We start from the raw sequence: 19,316 nt of genomic DNA, 5'->3' as shown, positions 1-19,316 counted from the left end.
CCGTGTCTGTGTGGGGGAGCCTGGTGGCTGCGGGTGGGCGGGTGTCACGGCCCCGGGGACCCCCATCCCCCCGCGGGGGAGCTGCCCCCGCCCCGGGCAGGTGAGCCGGGTGGCACACGGGGCACCCCGGGTAACCCCCCTCAGCCCTGGGACCCCCAGCAAGGTGTGGGGCTCTGCGGGACCGCGGGGCCCAGGTGCCCCCTGCTCGAGTGCCCCTCACAGCAGGGAGACTCGTGCCCTTCTATTGCAGTTGTGTGACCCGTGGTGCTTTGTGATGCTCCTCACGGGGGGCCTGTAAGGAAGTGAGGGGGGGGCTTTTCACAAGGACGTGTAGAACGGGATGAGGGGTAATGGTTTTAAGCTGAAATAGTAGACTTGGATGATATGCGAGGAAGAAATCCTTTCCTGTGAGGGCGATGAGGCACTGGAGGAGGTTGCCCAGAGAAGGTGTGGGTGCCCACTCCTGGAAGTCTTCAAGGCCAGGTTGGATGGAGCTTTGAGCAACCTGAAACTAGATGATCTTTAGGGTCCTTTCCAACCCAAACCTTTCTGTGATCCTGACACACAGTATGGAACTTGGTCCTAACTTCTAGAAGATGTATTACTGAGCTTATGTTATTCCTTTGATCCAGGCAGAGACCTTCAAACCCAAAGAAGATGTCAAGACGCAGGTAAGCTCTTGGCATCATAATACACCAACCTGATCTCTGTTCATCTTATTACTGCTACTCCTAATGTTCCATGTCTCTTTGCTCCTTGCAGCAGCCGTTTGCAAGCCAAGCAGCAGCAACCACTGTTATGCCAAGAAGAGTCTCCACAAGAACTGCAGGCATCAGAACATCTCCAGACAAGAAAAAGGAGAACAGCAGAGGTGATCAGTTTGGGCAACCTGAGAAGTTTAATGATACTGAAAGTCGTTCAGTGCATTTCGGTGGGATAATCTCTACTCTGCTGGGTTAGAAAGTAGGACAGGAGTAGCAACACCTCACTTTAGCTTTAGAGGTGGGTGTGCTGGTTGTTGTCAGTGTGTTCATGTGTGTTTCTCATCTCAGCAGGAGATTAAGAAGAGAGAAGATGGGAAAATGGCTAAAAAGCATCAATATGAGATTAAGGTAATTCAATCCTGATTACCAGTTCAAACTGGGTGAGGGAGTCCATCTGTTTATATTGGTGAGAGTGAAGTCATGCATTCCACACTAAAAAGTATTCAACACGGGAAGATTCTACCTTCAGATATTAAAAACTATGGGAGCTCTGCACCTTAGCATCCTTTAATAAGCTTTTGCTTTTTCTACACATGGATTTGTTGTAGAAAAAGGGCCCTTCTATGTGGAAACCACTGCAGTGTAAGGTTAGATATAAAAAAATAATAAAACCAGATATTTCAGAATAATTCCATATGCAGAGCAGGTAAGGCTTAAAGGCAAGTCTACACAAGATCATTGCACTTGTTTTAACTTAAGGTGTGGTTTCATGGCCATTTAGTTAAGACAATGCATAGCCATGCAAGCCCCCTCTTTACTTTCATTTAACAGTTCTTTTGATTACTTAAATCAATTTAGGAATCTGTTTTAACTTACGTAGGCTACTCCTAAACCAAGTGAGGGGCTTTACAAAGTTTTTTTTTAAAGTGGATTAGTAAAAATAAAAAGACTAGTTCTGTTTCTAAAGCAAATGAGATCGACAGCTGTGGTGAAGGAAGGCTCTTCTGGTTGTGAAGTTGCCTTTGCAAACTTGTGTAGAGGAAAGTGCTGTCTAAGTGCATCAGCTGTACTTGGGGTGAAACTGTGTGCCAGGTTTACTTTTGACAAGGGGGAAATCCTGCTCCCATCTCACTTTCATTGATGGCTGGCCATGTACTCCATCCACTGCCTTTCTTAATTTTTGGTTTCAAAGATCGATTCTGGTGGAATATGTAACTTCACTGAGGGTACTGTAGTCTGGCTACAAGTGGGGTTAGTTATACAAAGGAAACCGTATGTAGTTTACCTTGCAAAGCAGCTATACAGGAGAAGCTTCTGTGCTCAGGGGCAAGTGTTGCCATTCTTTGGGAGTGGGATCCCCCTAACTCCACAGGTCATACTGGGAGTTCTGTGTCACCATTTTGAAGGCTGTCAGCCATTACAGTGTTGCATATGCTCCATGCATTTGATACCTTCTTACTTGTGTTTGTTATGTACAACCAAATAAGTATTAGGGAAACAAGTTACCACATTTAACTGATGCAGTCTAGAGTCCCTTCTCTGAAGCTTTCTGCATTAATAAGGGTAGGCTCTTCTCCTTTAAAGTCAGTACATCCCATATTTGGCATTGTCAGGCTGAGAGATAGTTCACAGCTGCTGCTTGCTCAGTGGGTATCTAGCTCTGGAGCTGAGATGGGTGGCTCCTCTCTGAAGCCCTAAATTGGAAGATAACAAGTTGCTGAACTTCCAGAGAGACAGTAGAACCTCCACCCTCTCTTTTCCTTTTCGGAGTAGATAAGTAGATATGACTAGCAACCTAATGCCTTGTGCTTTAGGAGCAATGAGTACCTTTGCATTATGTACCCCAAGTGAGCAGCTCAAGCGAGGGATAGGTTGCTTTTGAGTTCATAAACTAAAGACAGTTGTCTTCTTCAGAGCTGGGTTTCCCAAATTTACCAGATTTGTTCCTATGTGTTCCATCATGATGATAAAAGGCTTTGTTGGCATTTGATCTCTGTCTTTCTTGGATGTGGTACTCGAGTTGATGTTGAGGTCCAAAAAGACTTAACATACATTACATATGTTGTTGTTGTTACTGTAATTTACTTTTTGCTTCTCTTGCTCTCGTAGTAAAATCAGTGTTTGAAAGATACCTTGTTTATGTTGCAGAGTTGTTGGCCGCCCACGATAACAGGAGGCATCTCACCTTGCATAATTATTGAAACGCCTCACAAAGAATCAGTAACCACTGACTTCTCAAGATTCAAAAAATACAGGTTCAGAAACCTCTTCATAAACCCATCACCTTTGCCAGAACTCAAGTAAGTTTATCAGGCACAGCAGTTGTTGATGTTTTATCAAACATGCTGAACTATTGTAGTAAAATCTGTTTCTGTATTGTGTTTGTAGAACAGGGACAGTACTCAACCCATATCTCTGCTTGTCCCTTCCTCCCACAAACAATTCCATTTCCAAAAAACCAAAAAAGTCAGAAATTCTGAGTGTGTTTTTTTCCCCCCAGTCTTACCAGACAGGTAATTTTAGCCTTTGAGAGCTATCCTTTTATAACTTACAACTGGAAACTCTAGTGTTTAAGAGGCACGTAATGGTCAAACTAAACTTCTTTCAGTGCTATTGGAACTGAGTGACCAGAAAACACTAAACAAATTTTTCTTTAAGAACTTAAAAATGTACAAATACGCAAATAAACTTGTGGCAATGTTGCTGTGCAGGTAGCACAGTAATGCAATGCAGTATGCTTGGTGCAGTCACAGTTCTGGAAATTTTCCCTTCTGCAAAAGGATTGATTAGCTGAATAAACTGGATTTTTCACTTTCTGAATTTCTTAACCATTCATGTGTTTTAGGTAAGTGCCCCTGTTGCTGTTTGTATCAGCCTAGTGTTTAATGCAGGAGTTATTAAATTTACTGCAATGCATTAGGGAAAACTTCTGCAGAGGTGAATAAGAAGCAGAACACAAAGCATCAATTTAAGAGGAACTTTCTAGATAACACCATGTTTTTACTTGTTCAGGCCAAAACTTGATTGGAGCTGGGAGATGCTGCATGTTTTCCATCAGTGCAAAGCAATAGGTCTCTTACTCTCTCTTTCACTGAGTTTCAACCTCAGTTTCTCCTCCCTCTCAGTTGTTACTCCCAAGCTGCTGATCTGTGCTTGAAAGAAGAGTAAGCTCTTTGATGTGCCTCAGAAATCACACCTTTGTATGTGTTGGAAGGCTTGGTAGAAAGTAGGGGTTTTTAAATATCTAAAGAAAGGGTAGTGAGTGAAGGAATTCCATGCTCTCCTTTAGCAAGTTGTTGGAAAGTGCTGGATCCCAACAATCGTTCTGATACTGAATTCAATGCAAGGAGTTTAATCCTTGATGTTCACCTCTTGTCAGTAGGCATGTGGTAAAGCTGAACTCCAGCCTTTCCAATTAGATGGATAAGAAGGTCACTTACTCTCCTGTCTTCTTCATGCTTTCCTGACTGCTGCAGGAAGATCATAATGGGAGATTTCTCCATGCCTGCCCACTTAAATGGGGAGACTTATGCACTAAACAAGGAGCTTTTAGCTTGGGTTGGCAGAATGGCACTGATCTGGGTTAGAATTTTTAGGTGATACTAGTGATCAGGTCTGATTAAGATCTCTCTGCTTCTTCTTGGGAAAGGTAAATACTCAAAAAAATTCAGTAGGGAATCAGCATTGCATCGTTTGATGTGCTGTTCCCCTTAGTAACTGTAGGGTGAGGTACACCCAAGAAAAAGCCCCCACATCAATTAATAATAACAATAATTAAAATTAAAACGAGCCATATTAATGATAGAGGCTTCTTCTTCCCACATGGGCTTGAGTGCTAATATATTGTAAGGTAGCAATAAACAAGAATTCTCTTTTTTTTTTTTTCACAGTAGCCTGTTTCTGAGCCTTAAGATAGGCTAGAAAAGGAAGAGATGGCTGAGTGACTTCTAAACACCATCTGTAAATGTTTTCCTCAAACTAAACTGGACACATTGGTGTGTTATGTTTCTTGGGGAGTGGGGTTGGTTGTTTTTTTCCTCTTTTACAAGGAAGGTTTGGGTTTTTTTTATCTCTGGACATCCACCTAACTAGGCTGAATAGGAAACGGTGTGTGCAACTTTGGGATGCACACATGCAGTTTTACTGGCTGTTCTGTAAAACTTAGACTTGCTGCTGATCTTGGCAAGCTGCTGTTGTGGTGATGTAAATGGTTCAAAGTATGCCTACAGTTTTCTAATTACCATAAAGTAATGTTTCTATACTCCTTTTGTGAAGGTGTATATATGCTTAACAGTGCTTTGTGTAACTTTATTCTGTAGCTGGGGAAATTCCAAAGATGTCTGGCTCAACATCCTGAAGAAGGAGAACAGATATACTCACTGCAAACACTTCACATCGCTGCATCCTAGTTTGCAACCTCACATGAGATCAATACTCTTAGACTGGCTCTTAGAGGTATGTTCTTCTAGTTGCTTTGCCATGTGTTACGCCTGGGAAGTTGGCAAATAAAAAACAGAAGTTTAACATAAAAATGTAATAAAAAAATATACAGTAATGATAAATGCCAAAACTAGTCTGCAACAAAAGCGTTACAAGTTGCTGCTCCTCTTGGTGAGCTACATTCAGTCTTCCCTGGCAGGAGATGCTGAACCTTCCACACAGGGCAGCAAGCAAGAGTACTTAACTTTTGCTCTTGGCACACAACTTCCCTGGGAGGAGGCAAAAATCCCCTTGTTTTGAGGTGCTTGTATTGAAGTTGCTCTAGGCAGATTAGTTGTGGAGCTCTAACTGTGCATCGTAGACTGTATCTAAACCATGAGACAACTGCATCTGTGTGGAGACCTTGAGTTATCACCCTGGCACTGTCTACGTAAAGACCTCTTACATGTCAGTTTCTGACCATATTTTCTGACTTATTGGTAATTTTTTTAGTTCTGTTCTATGAAGAGAACAGAAGGAAGTAGTGCATTAGTGGCTGACATCTGAAGGCTCTTGGTATGGGCACGTGCTTCTTTGAAAAGGATTACAAATCATATCTGTGTTCCAGTCTAATTGCTTTTCTTCAGACTATTCCAGTTGTCAAACAACATGGAAGCTCTCCATCTTGGCAGTCTATGTGAAGGAGTTGTGTTCTGGAGACACTTCCAAAAACTCTGTGTTGAGTTTACCACTGCCAAAAGGAACCTTTGACTAGTGCAGTCCTTGCCCATCAGCAGAAGGGAGCTTGCAGGTTTGCCAGTTCCATATAAAATATTCCAGGGAAGCAGATACTACAGTGGCACTCTTGCTCTCTTTCTGGAACAGTGCTAATAGCAGGGAATTTCAAGGGAAAGCAAAGGTGTGGGTTTTTTTAAATAAATATGGTCCAAATATAAAAATTATTCCAGTTGTGCACTTCACTGCTTCCTGTATTGTGTAATTTACATACCACCATTTCATTGCATTTTAAAAAAAAAATCGGGCACTTAGGAATTCATCCAATATCCAAATAAAAATGTCAACAAGGGCCTTGTTCAGCTCAGTGGTTCTGTGTGCCACACTGGATTAAAATCCAAGCGTCTTTGAGAGTCTTCCAGTGTCTCCTTATGTTGTCTTCTATGACATCATAACACAGATGCTGTTTAACATGACCCAGCATCATTACTTTTGGGCAGTACAATTTTATAGAAATTGTGCCATTTATTCATTACTGGGCCTGGTCTGTGTGTTTGTAGTACTGAATCTTGTTTGGAGTAGTGGTTGTAATATCAGAGTAGCACATCAAATGGCAAATATTAGATCAGGTCTAAAAGAATGAGCTGTAGTGTTACTGCCAGCCAGTTGCATTTTTGATGGTCAGAAAGGGTTTTAATTTGTAAATGGGCTTTCAACCTTATCTTAGGAAATAGCTGGTGGTAGTGAGATTTTTATTCTGACTTTGTATCAAGTGAAATAATGAGGCAGGGCAGGAAGCTTGGACTTGAGAGCTGTTTCTTGGATATTCTTTCCTGTTGACTGAACGTAGATTGTAAGTAGTTTATAGATATCTAACTAGCTGTTGGAGGGATACAGAGTTGCAGATAAGTTGAGTTGTGGTAGACCCACCCGAATTCAGTTAGAGATTGGAGGAAAGAGTAGTCCCCTGCTTAAGATCTCCAGGCCTGGGCAGTTTCCTTTCTTGTTGAACTGGCATTTGAACCACTTTGATACAATGCAAGTATTTAAAAGGTTTCCCTGGCAGGGAAACCCACAACTGTGTGGAGCAGATGGCTGCTCTTGAAGTTTTGTTCCTGCTTAGTGAGGCTGTTGGTGTGCCTGAGGGGCTGCAGGAGCTTCTGGGCTAATTGCTGCAGAGCCAAAAGGCTTCAGGTTTTGTAGTGGTTCTGCCCTGGGACAGACCTACTAGGAATACAGGGAGGATTTGCTCACTGACTTCAACTTGAGGTTTGAGCCCAGAGTATTCTTAATCAAGCAAATCAGTGGGGTTTTTTTATTGGTTTTTTTTTAATTATTTTTTTTCCTTCCTCAATGAAGCTTTCTTATTTCAGTGGAAAACTGTACTTATTTATAGGTAAATTGGATGCTGCTTAGTATGCAAAAAGTATGCTTTGGAAATATTTTAGTGCATCATAGATAATCCATGTGTAGGGGAGAGGATGTGAAATAGTTTTTACAGTCCCATACTAACTATATCCTAAGACATCCTAACCTACCCAGGTAGGTCGGTGTGTGCAAAAGATAAAATCATGCATATTGTGTTTTACTATTAAAGCTTGAATACTCCAATGTGTGAACAGAGGTGTTTTTTGTAACAGAAAACTGAATTATTTTTTTCCCATTTTAGGTATGTGAGGTGTATGCACTCCACAGGGAAACCTTTTACCTAGCTCAAGACTTTTTTGATAGATTCATGTTGACACAAAAGAATGTTAACAAGAGCATGCTTCAGCTCATAGGAATTACCTCATTATTCATTGCCTCCAAACTTGAGGTAAGAAGCTCTGTTACAGGAAACTAAGTTTGGAATAACTGAAAGTGATGATGTACTTGTTTCTTCTGTCTGAATCTTTTGAACTTGGTGGTGTACATACAGCACTGAAGGTCAGAAGGGGAAATCTTTTCCAGTGGGTGTGGAACTTGAATAAAACCAAGCCTAGGTCTCAAACTGCTAGTGCATCAGGCTCATACTGCTATAAACCCCTTTAGTGGAGGCTTGTTTTTTTTTAAAGTGCTGTAGTTCTGATACGTTACATTGTGCACTACACCTGCAAGCCAAGAGGGCATGTTTTTGTATAATGCCTGGTGGGCTAGATTGAAAGGAAAATCTGGGATATTAAGTTTCTATACTTGGAAACTCCCTGATCCTAGCTGTTGTTCCTAAAGCCAAGGTAGTACACTACAAGCAGTTGTCCATCCTAAGGAAGTGTGTGTGGCATCAGGCTGTGGAGCCAGCTCATAGAGGAGCACTTCTGCTGGCAAGTTCTCTCTTACTAACACACTTAGCTATAGGTGGCCCAAACTGGCGTGACTGGGTTAGCAAATGTCTTTGTTAACCACCTCTGCACCATGGATTTTGCCAGCTACAGGGGCTGTGGGATTTTGTCATCTTTTTCTTTAAAAAAAAATAATTTAAAAATCTGTGTGACCACATCAGCACTTGACGTGGCATCAGCAGGGTGTTTCTAGCACAGCAGTGTGCTGTGAGAAGGGGACAGTGTGTGTTTTTACATCAAATGGAATGGCTGAGTAGAAAATGATACAAATGAAAAGCTGTTCCGATTGTTTGGTCACCATTTATTCCTCCAAAAGCTAAAAAAAAAGGCAATAAATCTATGGTGTTTTACATCACACAACATACAACCTACTTGTTTTTATTATCTCCTCATCCTGTAAGTTTCATCACTTGGTCAAACAAGAAAAGCACTATTGTAGCATAAGAAATGTTAATATTTCTGTACCTACAGAAAAGTATTTGTCAGTTTCTTTTCAAGCTTTCTTAGAACTGCAAGGCACTCTAATCTTCACTCTTTCTGCCCCTTCCCTTCCAAGGAAATCTATGCTCCTAAAATACAGGAATTTGCCTACGTCACTGATGGTGCTTGCAGTGAAGATGATATTGTAAGAATGGAACTTATTATGTTAAAGGTAATAACTGCTGGTTCTGTAAGTGCTGGTTGGAAGACTGTCCAGCTGAGCTTTGTATTTTACTGTCACTTAGAAACAGGACATATTTAGAATGTCCCTCTTTCTTCAAAACAATGAAACCTTCATTGTGTGTGCAGTGGACCTCTAAAGCCCCTGGCTGGGGTATAATCCCTCTCTGCTAGAAAAGGACAAGCTTCTCATGCATATATGAAAGTACTTACCAGGTACAGCCAGCCACAGGACAGACCAGAGGGCTGTCACTGTCATGTGCTATACCTGCCAACATCCTTTGCTGTCCAGGAACAGGGGCCTCTAGGACCAGGCAAAGAAACAACACTGCTCAGTGTTCCTTCTGTTGGAAAGGATCCATCTTTACCATCACAGAATGCCTTGTACATATATTCTTCCTTAACAGATACAAGCTGCAGGTTCAGACAGCTAGTTTGAAGGCTTGGGGGAAATGCCCCAATTTCCCAGCTTCCAAATGGGGAGGGTGCAGAAGGTTGCATGCACAGACATGGAGATACATTTGTGTGGATTGTTATACAGCCCGTTCAAAAAGTAGGAGAGTGCAATCTAAAATGAGCAGTGATCTCTTCTTGAAATTGTAGGTGATCTTTAGTGTCTTTTCAGGATCTGTGCAATAAGCTGAACAAACTCAGAAGGGGAGGCATGGGAAAAGAGATCAGGGCACATCACTGTCCTTATCTGGTTTAAGGTGCTCACCTGTTTGTTTAATAATTACAGGCTTTAAAATGGGAACTGTGTCCAGTGACAATCGTCTCTTGGCTGAACCTCTATCTTCAAGTGGATGCTCTGAAGGATGTTCCAAAAGTGCTGCTACCTCAGTATTCTCAGGAAAAATTCATTCAGATAGCACAGGTTGGTAGGAAAATGCAATGGAAACTGCTTATTGGGGAGATTAAGGCACAGCTGAATGTGACACCCCAGAAGCCATTAAAGAAGGCTTTTCCTTGTTTCACCTCATGTCTTACTTGGTTAAGGAATGTTCAAGTTTGACTGCCAGAGAACTTCATACAGAGTTCTGAGCAGAAGCACCCTTGTGCTTCCTGTCTCCCTGCTCTCGTGTATTTTAAGACTTTTCTGTACACTGGAAAAATAAAAAAAGCATCTTTTTTTTTAATTGCTGAGTACCACAGCAGCAACAGCTCTTAGGGGTGGGCAATGCAAGTGCTGCAGTTAACTGTTTTTACCTGTATTAAGCAGCCTGAGGAGTGTTTTGACTGCTTTGAAACTGCTGTGGTTCAGTTTTTATGGCCACGTGATGTGTCCAGCCTTAGAGTGGCTTTCTGAAGAGCAGACTGGTTTAGGTCACAGAGTTGCTAGATAATATTCTAATATAGGGAAGCAGCTTCCTGGAGCTCTGTTTAATAAGAGTTTGAACACGGTGTACTTAAATCTGTGCCAGTAAAGTGCCAGCATGTTGCTGGTGAAAGTGCAGCTTGGTTTGCATCATAACTCTTGAGACCCCCTGTAACTGCAGCTGGTGCCAAGAGGAAGTTAGATGGATGCAGCTGATGCTAAAAAGCTCAGCCATGTTAGAGAGCACAGATTGCAGGAGCACTGCTGTGTGGAGAGCAGTTTCTGAGACAGGCTTATACTGAAGTATCATCTTGTTAAAATTTGTAACTCTTAGGTGCTTCACTTTTTTTTTTTTTTTTTCTCTTTTTTTCTCCTTAGCTCTTAGACCTGTGCATTCTGGATGTGAATTCCTTGGACTTCCAGTACAGAACACTAGCTGCTGCAGCACTCTGCCACTATACCTCAACTGAAGTAGTTAAGAAAGCTTCTGGTAATGAGCCTTTGTAAAGCTTGGCCTTGTTGGGCAGGGAATTCTGAAAGCTGCTACATGCCTGGGGCTGCTAAGAGTGTGTGATTGGTTTACCAGGCTGCCAGAGAGCCAAAGCTGCGTGGACACCAATAGTTTGTTCTGTTCTGTGGGTGGTGGTGGTTGTTTTTTTTTTTTCCTTAATTTCACTTCCTTCCACTGTTTCAGATGTTAGGAAGATTCCAAAAAAGAAGGAAATGCTCCCAGAGCATAGCCCTAGATAAGGAATTTAAGCAGATTTGCTCTTCTTGCTTTTGGGATAATACTATTGCTTTGTGACTTCCAGTTGTTTGGGGGACAGTTAGCCATACAGTATTTGGCTACTTTTTCTCTTAAAATGGTAGTTATCAAGCAGCCATCCTTGTCTGGCAGCAGTATTCAATTAACCTGTGCGTTGGCATTAGCATTTTTTTATTGCCTGAGGGTACCATCAAGGTCTGTGCTAGGAGGGTATGTTTTTCTACTGTGAACCAAAATCTTGTGCTCAAGATGAAAATGTAACTTCAGCCTCCCCTGGTAAGCAACAGGAACCCTTGCGGCCAGAGAGCAGCTTTGCTCAGGAAGCCTGAGCTTACCATTCACCCTGGAGGGGTTGAAGATGTGTAGATGTGGTGCTGAGGGACACAGTTGAGTGGTGGACTTGGCAGCCTTTTGAGAGGTCTTTTCCACCCCAAAGGATTCTATCATTCTATCTGCCATAATGCTTTTAAGTAACAAGCACAAGGAAATCCTGGGAGTTTCTGGGAGGATGGTTTTGAATTTTTATCTGCAGTATTATTTGTTAGGTTTTTTAAATTTATGGGCACTTTGAAACACTGTGAAAGCCACCCCTGCCACCCCTCCTGATTTCTAAATATATTACTGTGCTTTACCCTCTAGGCTTAGATTGGGACAGCATTTCAGAGTGTGTAGAATGGATGGTTCCCTTTGTGAACGTGGCCAAAAAAGTCTCAGTGAAGCTGAAGAACTTCAAGAAGGTTGCTGTAGAAGATCGACACAATATCCAAACACACACCAATTACTTGGACATGCTGGTAGGTGGTTTGTGAAGCACATTGCCCAGCCCTTCTCCTGAGGCCGCCAAGCCTGGTCAAACACCTTCCTGCCCCCACCTGGCCTGGCTCACCCTGGCCAGTGTGGTCACTGGTGCCCCACCTTTTGTATAGTGCTGATGCTTGATAATGCTGTAAACTAAAAGTGTTCTACTATAATACAGGCTGTAAACCGAGACTTGGATTAGAAGTACAGGTGACCCTGCTCTGGCAGAGGGGTTGGACTAGATGATCTTTTGAGGTCCCTTCCATCCCCTAGGATTCTGTGATTCTGTGTGAAGTTTTTAAAAGATAATTTTTTTTGTGTTGTGCAACACTCCCTTGGTTTTATTCAGTATCCTAACACTGGGTACTTCACTTGTACTAGCAGTGTGAGGAAGCACAGCACTGCCTAGTACTACTGGAAGAGAAAAGTAGATCTTGCCACAGGTGTTAACTGTCTGCTTCCTCCCCGCTACACAGGAAGAAGTTAACAGTGGAGTAGCATCTACTGCCCCAGGTCAGTTATCGCCTGTGTCAACAGGAGGGATAATCACACCTCCCAAAAGTACAGAGAAGAAATGAAATACGGACAAACATCACAAACTGTTTCAGAAACAGAACTTGGTGCTTCAGAACAAGGCTGTAAAGGAGACTTGTGCTCTTTACTGCTGTTGAAGACTTGAGCAGTACAAGATGCAGCAAACAGAGCAGCTAGATGGAAACTGAGACCAATATCCTCCTACAGACTTGATTAAAGATTTTAGACCAAGCATTCCTCCATGCTATCATAGGAGCCTGGATTACTTTGGACCATTCTCAGACACAACTTAGTTTACTCTAACCATTCCTAACTTATGAATTTCAAGTACTTTTTAAACATGGTTGTGTGGCAAAATTTGTCCATGCAACGTATGTGTCAAACTTGCTTTACCTTGGATTAGCAGTACAGGGGAATTTATGACAGCTTGTACATATTTACCTCTTCTTGACTTGGCTGTTCTTTTTTTTTTTTGGCAAGGTCAGAGCTTAATGCCTGTTAGTCACCAGGAGCTCAGGTGCAGTATTACAGAGGTCAGTGGGTGCACAGTTTGCTTTTCTGAAACCACTCTGCCTTCATGTTAGTGTCCTTAGCTCTGTATCAAATTCTAGCTCCACATGAGGCTGATTAATTTAGGGTGACCCTTTAGGGCTGCCATAAACTTCAGTTCCAGTGTAGCACTGGCCTCAGGTAAGAGTACAAGCAAAGAAGGTGCTGCTGAACTACCCTCAACTGGAAGAATTTACAGTCCTGGGAGGAAGGAGTTTTATTTTATACAATCCAGCCACCAACTTTCAACAAGAACCAACCTAACAAGAACTGGAGAGGGTACGGGAACAAGTGAATTGCTGGTACTCTACAACCACTCATGTTGTAGGAACAGTATTTTAAACTAAACTGTGGAGCTGTATTTTATCAGTGTTTATAAACAGCATTAACTACTGTTTTCCTTGGAATATTCACTACCTCTGCCTCTGAGGTGCTTCACTTCTGTGAGGAGGGGACAGGACTGGGAAAGATGGGTATCAGTCCTCTTCCCCACTGTGTCCCTCATCCAGGGACAAGTTTTACATGACATTAAGCAGTCTGAAGCTGCACTGGAGCATTGGGTGCCACCCACATCCACATTACACTCTTATGTTCTTTGCAAACTTGAATTCCTGTCTTCTGCAAACAAGCCATTGTGGAACTAGCTGAAGTTGTTTCCAGCCTTCTGTACAGTTTGTAAAAATACAGGGTTTATTTTAAGATTTCATCTATTTCTAAAAAGAAAGATACTAGACTGTAAATGTTGTATAAAACTTGAAATGAATTTTAAAATAAAGTCTTGAAAGTTTTTTTCACTTCCACGTATTTTGTAATAGCCTTCTAGCATTAGGCTAGAAGTAAAGTTTTGCCATTGCTTGAAGAAACTTCTTTTTCCTTCTCTGTGCAGCAAGCTGTAGCACTTCCTCAGGATTACTGGCATTCAGCTCTGTCTGCCCGATGGCTTTTATCTGAAAACAATAGAGGAGACATCACTAGCAACAGTCACTCTAAGTAAAGCTGGTTCATTACACAGCATTTTCAGTGCTAGTTCAACCAGTGTTTTTTTCCCTGTAACACACTGTGTCACCCCACTACACTTTACATCAGCATCCAACCTTGATTATGAATTACCCAACAAAATTACAGCTGAAGTGGCAGTTCTTTCCAAAGATGGTTTCAAGGAGGGAAAGACACACTAAAGAAATCTCAAATCCTGAGGCACCCTGTGTTCACTCACCGCTATCTGCCGCTTGTCTGTCTCCCCTCTTTTGTGGTGGAGATCTGAGGGTGAGTCAAGAAAAGACACCTGGGTAGGAAACAGACTTTTTCTAGCCATAAACATCCAACATAAGCTTTCTGTAGTGCTATTCTAGTGAAAGGATACATGTTAAATACTCCAAGATAGTGACATCCCAGATGTATTCATAGTAAGAATCCATGGCATCATGGCTGAAAGAGAACACAGGTAGATGATCTCACACATTCACAGGGTGTGTACATGTTTATAAACTCTGCTGTAACATTCACCTGTTCTGTTCCTGCAATGCTTTAAATGCAGTTTTGTAGTCTACTTCTCTGAGGAACTGGCACAAAATAGCTACCTGTAAGGGAAGACTCACAGGTGACTTTCACAGCATAAATGTCTCACCAGCTTCCACAAACTCGCAGTAATCCCACCCCAAGGCCAGACCCAGCCACGTGCTGATCTCCATGGCAAGCAAGTTACAAGCACTGAACTTAGAGAGCCCACAGCTCATTCTGAAATAGCAACAACAGTAGCAGCTAAGAGGAAAAATGTTTTTTACTCAAGTCTGAAGGGACTGAGCTGGCTTCCAAGTTTCTAAATGCATTTAATAGCTCTTAAATAAGAGCTTGATATAAGCCTTGTTACACTTCTTGAGAATGAACACTCCCTGTGAACAACATGTGGTTACCATGAAGAACAAGGCCAGGTTCCCAACACTGCCCCACAGATCCCGTGCTCTCAACCTTGCCTGAAAATAGTCACCTCTCTCCTAAGAGAAAAATGGGACAAAAAACCCAAAGACCCAAACTATTTCTACTTTGTACATTTCCAAATATCTGTTTGCTCATTAGAGTTCTTCTCTAGAGTCCTAGAAGCAATAGTAACAACAAAATATTTTATTGCAAATTGCATTACAAGGGAAGTTGGATTCAGTTTTACTTTCTAAAAAATCCTCCCCCCTTTTAACATAAAAATATGTATAAAGTAATGTTTTACTTAATGCCATGTTCCACCTCTTACCTGGGTGTGACAGTTGAGTAAAGAACAGCACTTGATCATTCTTTTTATCACCTACAGAATGGTTAAAAACCAAAAAGTTTTGAAATGCTAGTACTGGAACACAAACAGCAATTTTACTCTTTATTTTTAAATACAAAGACCAGCAAGATAACCAGGTACATTCCTCTGACACTCCCATGCACAGACAATTCCTGGGTTTTAGCACATCCACTGATCAACAACAGACCTGCCACCACTTCAGACCTCAGGTGAGGATGTGCTGCAGAACAAAGCACCGTGTTTCTGGTAAGAGCCGGGCTGTGCTCTGCTGAGGAGCTGCACCCTGATCTCCCGCAGCCGCAGGAACGGGCTGACCCGGCTGGGACCAGCAGGGGGAGCGGCCTGAAGGACACCAGCCTCGCCCACCGCACAGGCGCTCAGCTCTCTCATTATCTCACTACCAGCGAGGGGCCCAGCTCCAGCGCTTTTCCAGCTGGCAGCTCTGCACGCTCAGCCTCTACAAACTAACAGAAAAACCTCTGTGCTTCAGCAAAGAGGCTTCAGATTTTCTATGGCCTTCAAGTAACAAGTAATGAGAAATGGATCCATGAGGACTCACATCCCCAAATACATCAACTGTAAAATCTTACAGGCTACAGAAATGTGTCCCATGTTTAGCAATTTAGTTTCCACAGAGAATCAGGATGGTGACTGAATCCAAAGAGATTTTTGTACATCTAAACCCCATTTTAACTCACCTGGTCTGTGTACACATCTGGTGGCACCATTTTATTGAAGAAGTCTGAGCATACAGCTCCTGCCTGTAGGTAATAGTGAAGGGCTGCTGAATACTGATTTGTTGCTGCAGTAGAAAAAAGCAAAGTAAGGTCTTAAGAGTAAACACAGCAGTTGTTTATAAGGCTGAGATCAATTGTTTATGGAATTACTCATATATATACATCTCAGCTGAGTTCTACTGGGAAAGTGACTTGCCTATCATTGTTTAAAAAGCACAGACACACAAGAGGTCCTAAAACACTGACAGACAGAAAACTACACAATCAGGAAAACTAGCAATACAGGCAAAATTCTGCCTTTCGGGAATCACTTTTTACTTTATAGGTATTTGATCTTAAATCCATCAACCTTACGGTGGAAAAGTAGTTTGCCTTCACTGAACTCAGCACGCAGATGGTAGTGAGGGAGTTTAGATGCTGTAAGTTAGAGGGTCAGCTGATACCACCACACCCCATGGTTCAGCACATGTTTACTCCCAGTAAGACAGCCTTCCAGGGCTCTGCAGTCAGAGAAGTCTGCTTGTCCACACTGCTTCTGAAATACAGACCTGACACACCAGGAGTACTCCAACCATTGCCCTTTCAGGCAGCAGCTTCTGTGGCTTCCTACATAAACACTCTCCTTCTGGGTTGCTGTTCCACTTTGTCTGAGCAGCAAATACTGCCCATTTACAACCCTGAATCACTCCTGCACCTAAGGTGACAGCCCTGAACACAAGACCTCTTCCCTTCACCTGAAAGGATAAAAAGCCTCTTCTAGACAAATCTGTCTCCCTTGGAAGCAACAGGCTATGATTTCTGCACTACATCTTACTGCACACCACAGACATCCTTCCAGTCCAAAAAAAGAGGTCGGGACACATAAACCTTGGCTCCTGCAATAGCCCAAAGCACCAGCAAGCAGGGGACAGAGGGACAGCACATATCCTGTTTTACTGCCAGAAAAGAACTATCTGACTTAAATGCTAAATTTCACTAGACTGGTCTCAGATAAGTTAAAGAAATGCTCAAATACACTTGAGGACAGCTACAGCTATGTCCTTCTCCAGCACATGCACCAGGTAGTACCATACTTGTCTGGCTACCTTCTGAAAGCCCATTCATCAGCACCCACATCTCTCCACTCTACTCACACTAAAAAGTAAGTCTGGGTAACTGGCTCTAGACTGGGAAATAATTTAAGAAAGCACAGAATCACTTAGGCTGGGCAAGATTTCCCCAGGCAACTCCTGCCCTGGCACAGTCTGGGTGCACGTCACAGCACCCAGGATCTGAGACACATGTATGTTCCAATTCTGCTGGCTGCTCCCAGCTGAGGGAAGATAAGTACTGGGAAAGAAAGTAGGTGAAGACAGAACAACAGGGAAGAGCTTTCCAGATCAGCAGTTCATGCTTCCTTGTTTACAAATCAGATATTTCCCTATATAAAAATACAGAATCTCTCTGCTCATCTACTCCAGTGAAGGTGATCTCCACATTTAAAAGCACATACTATTGACACAACTTTCCATTCGCTTATAGAAGACTCTAAATTAGGGGTCACACTCAAGGACCAACCACACCCACTAAAAAAGTGACTGATGACCCTTACAGTAAAGTTCTCCTTACCCTAAAATAAGTCTGCATGACTCAGCCTCTCTGTGGGCTTAGACAAGCTCCTAGACAAAGTCACCTACACTACTGCATCAAAAGACTTGAAATAGACATGGGTTTCACTTACCAAAATATATATCTGCCTGAATAATTAACCAGAAGTGGTTGTTTGCGTTGATAGTCAAAGCATAGCTGACTAGCTCTTTTACTGTAACAGCCACAGCTTCAAAGTCCACTGACTGAAGACTAAAAGAAAAAAGAAAGGAAGAAATACTAGATTATTGTTTTGTTTTTTTTAAACACTACTCTGATTTCACATCTAGTTTAAGTACAAAACACTTTGCATTTAGTGTCAAGCAAAAATAACTCCAGGAAAGATTTAGTGTTAAGTAAGGTTACTGTCCAAGTGTTTCAGTGCAGTAACTCTGATTGAACAAATATAGACCTGCAGAAAAGGTTGGAAATTTTTCTGTAGCTGACACCATAAAAGGGTTCTGTGCAAGAACCTATGTTCTCAGTTTCAAGACATTGGCAGACAACACCTGAAACTACTGTCACAACATCTGCAGAAATGGCAACAGACAGCAATCTCTGGAAACTTGTGGGATTAGCTCGGAAAGGAAGGCTGGGAATAGTCTGGCACATTGCTTGGGCAGCCCTTCCCAAAGCTCATGTGAAATCTCCATTTTAAACACTTGTTTTTTCTCACCCTACAGCTAAATTCTGGTAACACTTAAAACTACTTTTTCTGTTTAACATTATAATATACACTGAAGTCTAACTCAGTATGTCCCACGTGCCACTTACCCTTTTAGCCATTACTCAAACGAACCTCAAAAACATCACTAGCTTTGTATTAAAATATGCTGTAGTTCACATAGTTACATATAGCTCAGTAAAGCACACAGTAAAGCACTCAGTAAAAATACTCCTACATTTCTTGTACCCGCATCTCCATCAATTTGCCCACAAACAGAATGCGGGTCAGTAATGTCCTCATATGGCACAAACCACACTAACATACAAGTACTAAAACTCAGTAACTGCAACCAAACTAACTACATAAACATGGATTTTGAAAATAATTGTATTTTTAATTATCATCTTACTTGGGGATGGATGAAGGCCAGATGGAAATGTGCTCTGCTGCAATATCATTTACAATATCTTCCTAAGAGAAGAAATATGGTACCAGATGTTAAAGAGAGAAACATTTCAAGAAACCAAAGATGTATATGATATATACTAACCCGAACATTATGAAGCTTGACAAAGAGGGACAATATTGTGGTTAAAACCAACGGTTCCTGTAAAGAAAAAAAAATAAAATCCCATGAACTAACAAAACTGTACTTTCTTCCCTAAGCTTTAGAGCTATTTACGAAATTCTGAGATCACTATAATTTTCTGTGGAAATACAGCACCACTTTGTTAATTACTTCAGATTTTCTTGAATAACTGCTTGGATATAAACTTTCCACAGGTTTTGCACACCTTTTTATGTTGTTTCTGTGGGTAGTGCCTAGCCTTAAAGCCAGGTATACTACAACTTTCTATGCATTTACAAACTCACAAGGCATACAATTATTTCCTTTTCTCTTCTGCTGCTTAGTTATGATGCAAGCAGTAACTTCAAGATGGCAAATATTCAAGGACCACTTCTTCCAAGCTCAGGATCAGAGCATCCCAATGGGCAGGAAATCAAGTAAGGGAGCCAGGAGACCCACATGGTTAAACAAGGAACTGCTGGGAAAACTAAGTGGAAAAAGAGAATCTATGGATCATGAAAGAAGGGGATGACCACTTGGGAGGAATATAGGACTGTTGTCAGAGGATGCAGGGAGGCAATTAGGAAAGCTAAGGCCTCCTTGGAACTAAACCTTCCTAGTGAGGTCAAAGACAAT

At 42.0% G+C, this 19,316-nt stretch overlaps 2 protein-coding genes across 2 annotated transcripts in view; one reads left to right on the top strand and one right to left on the bottom strand.

The window, feature by feature from the left end:
* The first annotated feature begins 657 nt into the window (after window positions 1-657).
* CCNE2 (cyclin E2) lies at window positions 658-12,490 on the top strand. Its single transcript, XM_010006437.1, has 11 exons — window positions 658-671; window positions 763-871; window positions 1,056-1,112; window positions 2,853-3,004; window positions 5,024-5,159; window positions 7,528-7,674; window positions 8,733-8,828; window positions 9,576-9,710; window positions 10,530-10,641; window positions 11,557-11,711; window positions 12,192-12,490. Exons 1-11 carry the CDS (start codon window positions 658-660, stop codon window positions 12,291-12,293), a joined length of 1,215 nt encoding a protein of 404 aa, XP_010004739.1. The 3' UTR covers window positions 12,294-12,490.
* Window positions 12,491-13,466: 976 nt separating this feature from the next.
* INTS8 (integrator complex subunit 8) overlaps window positions 13,467-19,316 on the bottom strand; it is a 29,799-nt gene continuing 23,949 nt past the window's right edge. The window contains exons 19-27 of the mRNA XM_010006508.1: window positions 18,663-18,719; window positions 18,522-18,583; window positions 17,540-17,658; window positions 15,781-15,884; window positions 15,044-15,094; window positions 14,305-14,378; window positions 14,162-14,226; window positions 14,015-14,058; window positions 13,467-13,745 (exon numbers count right to left, since the gene is read on the bottom strand). Of these exons, the coding sequence (XP_010004810.1) occupies window positions 13,629-13,745; window positions 14,015-14,058; window positions 14,162-14,226; window positions 14,305-14,378; window positions 15,044-15,094; window positions 15,781-15,884; window positions 17,540-17,658; window positions 18,522-18,583; window positions 18,663-18,719 (693 nt within the window). The 3' untranslated portion in view covers window positions 13,467-13,628. The remainder of the gene's footprint in view (window positions 13,746-14,014; window positions 14,059-14,161; window positions 14,227-14,304; window positions 14,379-15,043; window positions 15,095-15,780; window positions 15,885-17,539; window positions 17,659-18,521; window positions 18,584-18,662; window positions 18,720-19,316) is intronic.

This window comes from Chaetura pelagica, unplaced genomic scaffold (assembly GCF_000747805.2).
Source record: "Chaetura pelagica isolate M959 unplaced genomic scaffold, ChaPel_1.0 scaffold76, whole genome shotgun sequence".
Classification (NCBI taxonomy): domain Eukaryota; kingdom Metazoa; phylum Chordata; class Aves; order Apodiformes; family Apodidae; genus Chaetura; species Chaetura pelagica.
This window is presented reverse-complemented; position numbering and strand designations above follow the sequence as displayed.

Bases quoted from the DNA above. Each gene is read 5' to 3' on its own strand.
- CCNE2 (XM_010006437.1), top strand. The intron at 8,829-9,575 runs GTAATAACTGCT...TAATAATTACAG, and splicing joins TGGAACTTATTATGTTAAAG to GCTTTAAAATGGGAACTGTG. The intron at 11,712-12,191 runs GTAGGTGGTTTG...CCCGCTACACAG, and splicing joins CCAATTACTTGGACATGCTG to GAAGAAGTTAACAGTGGAGT.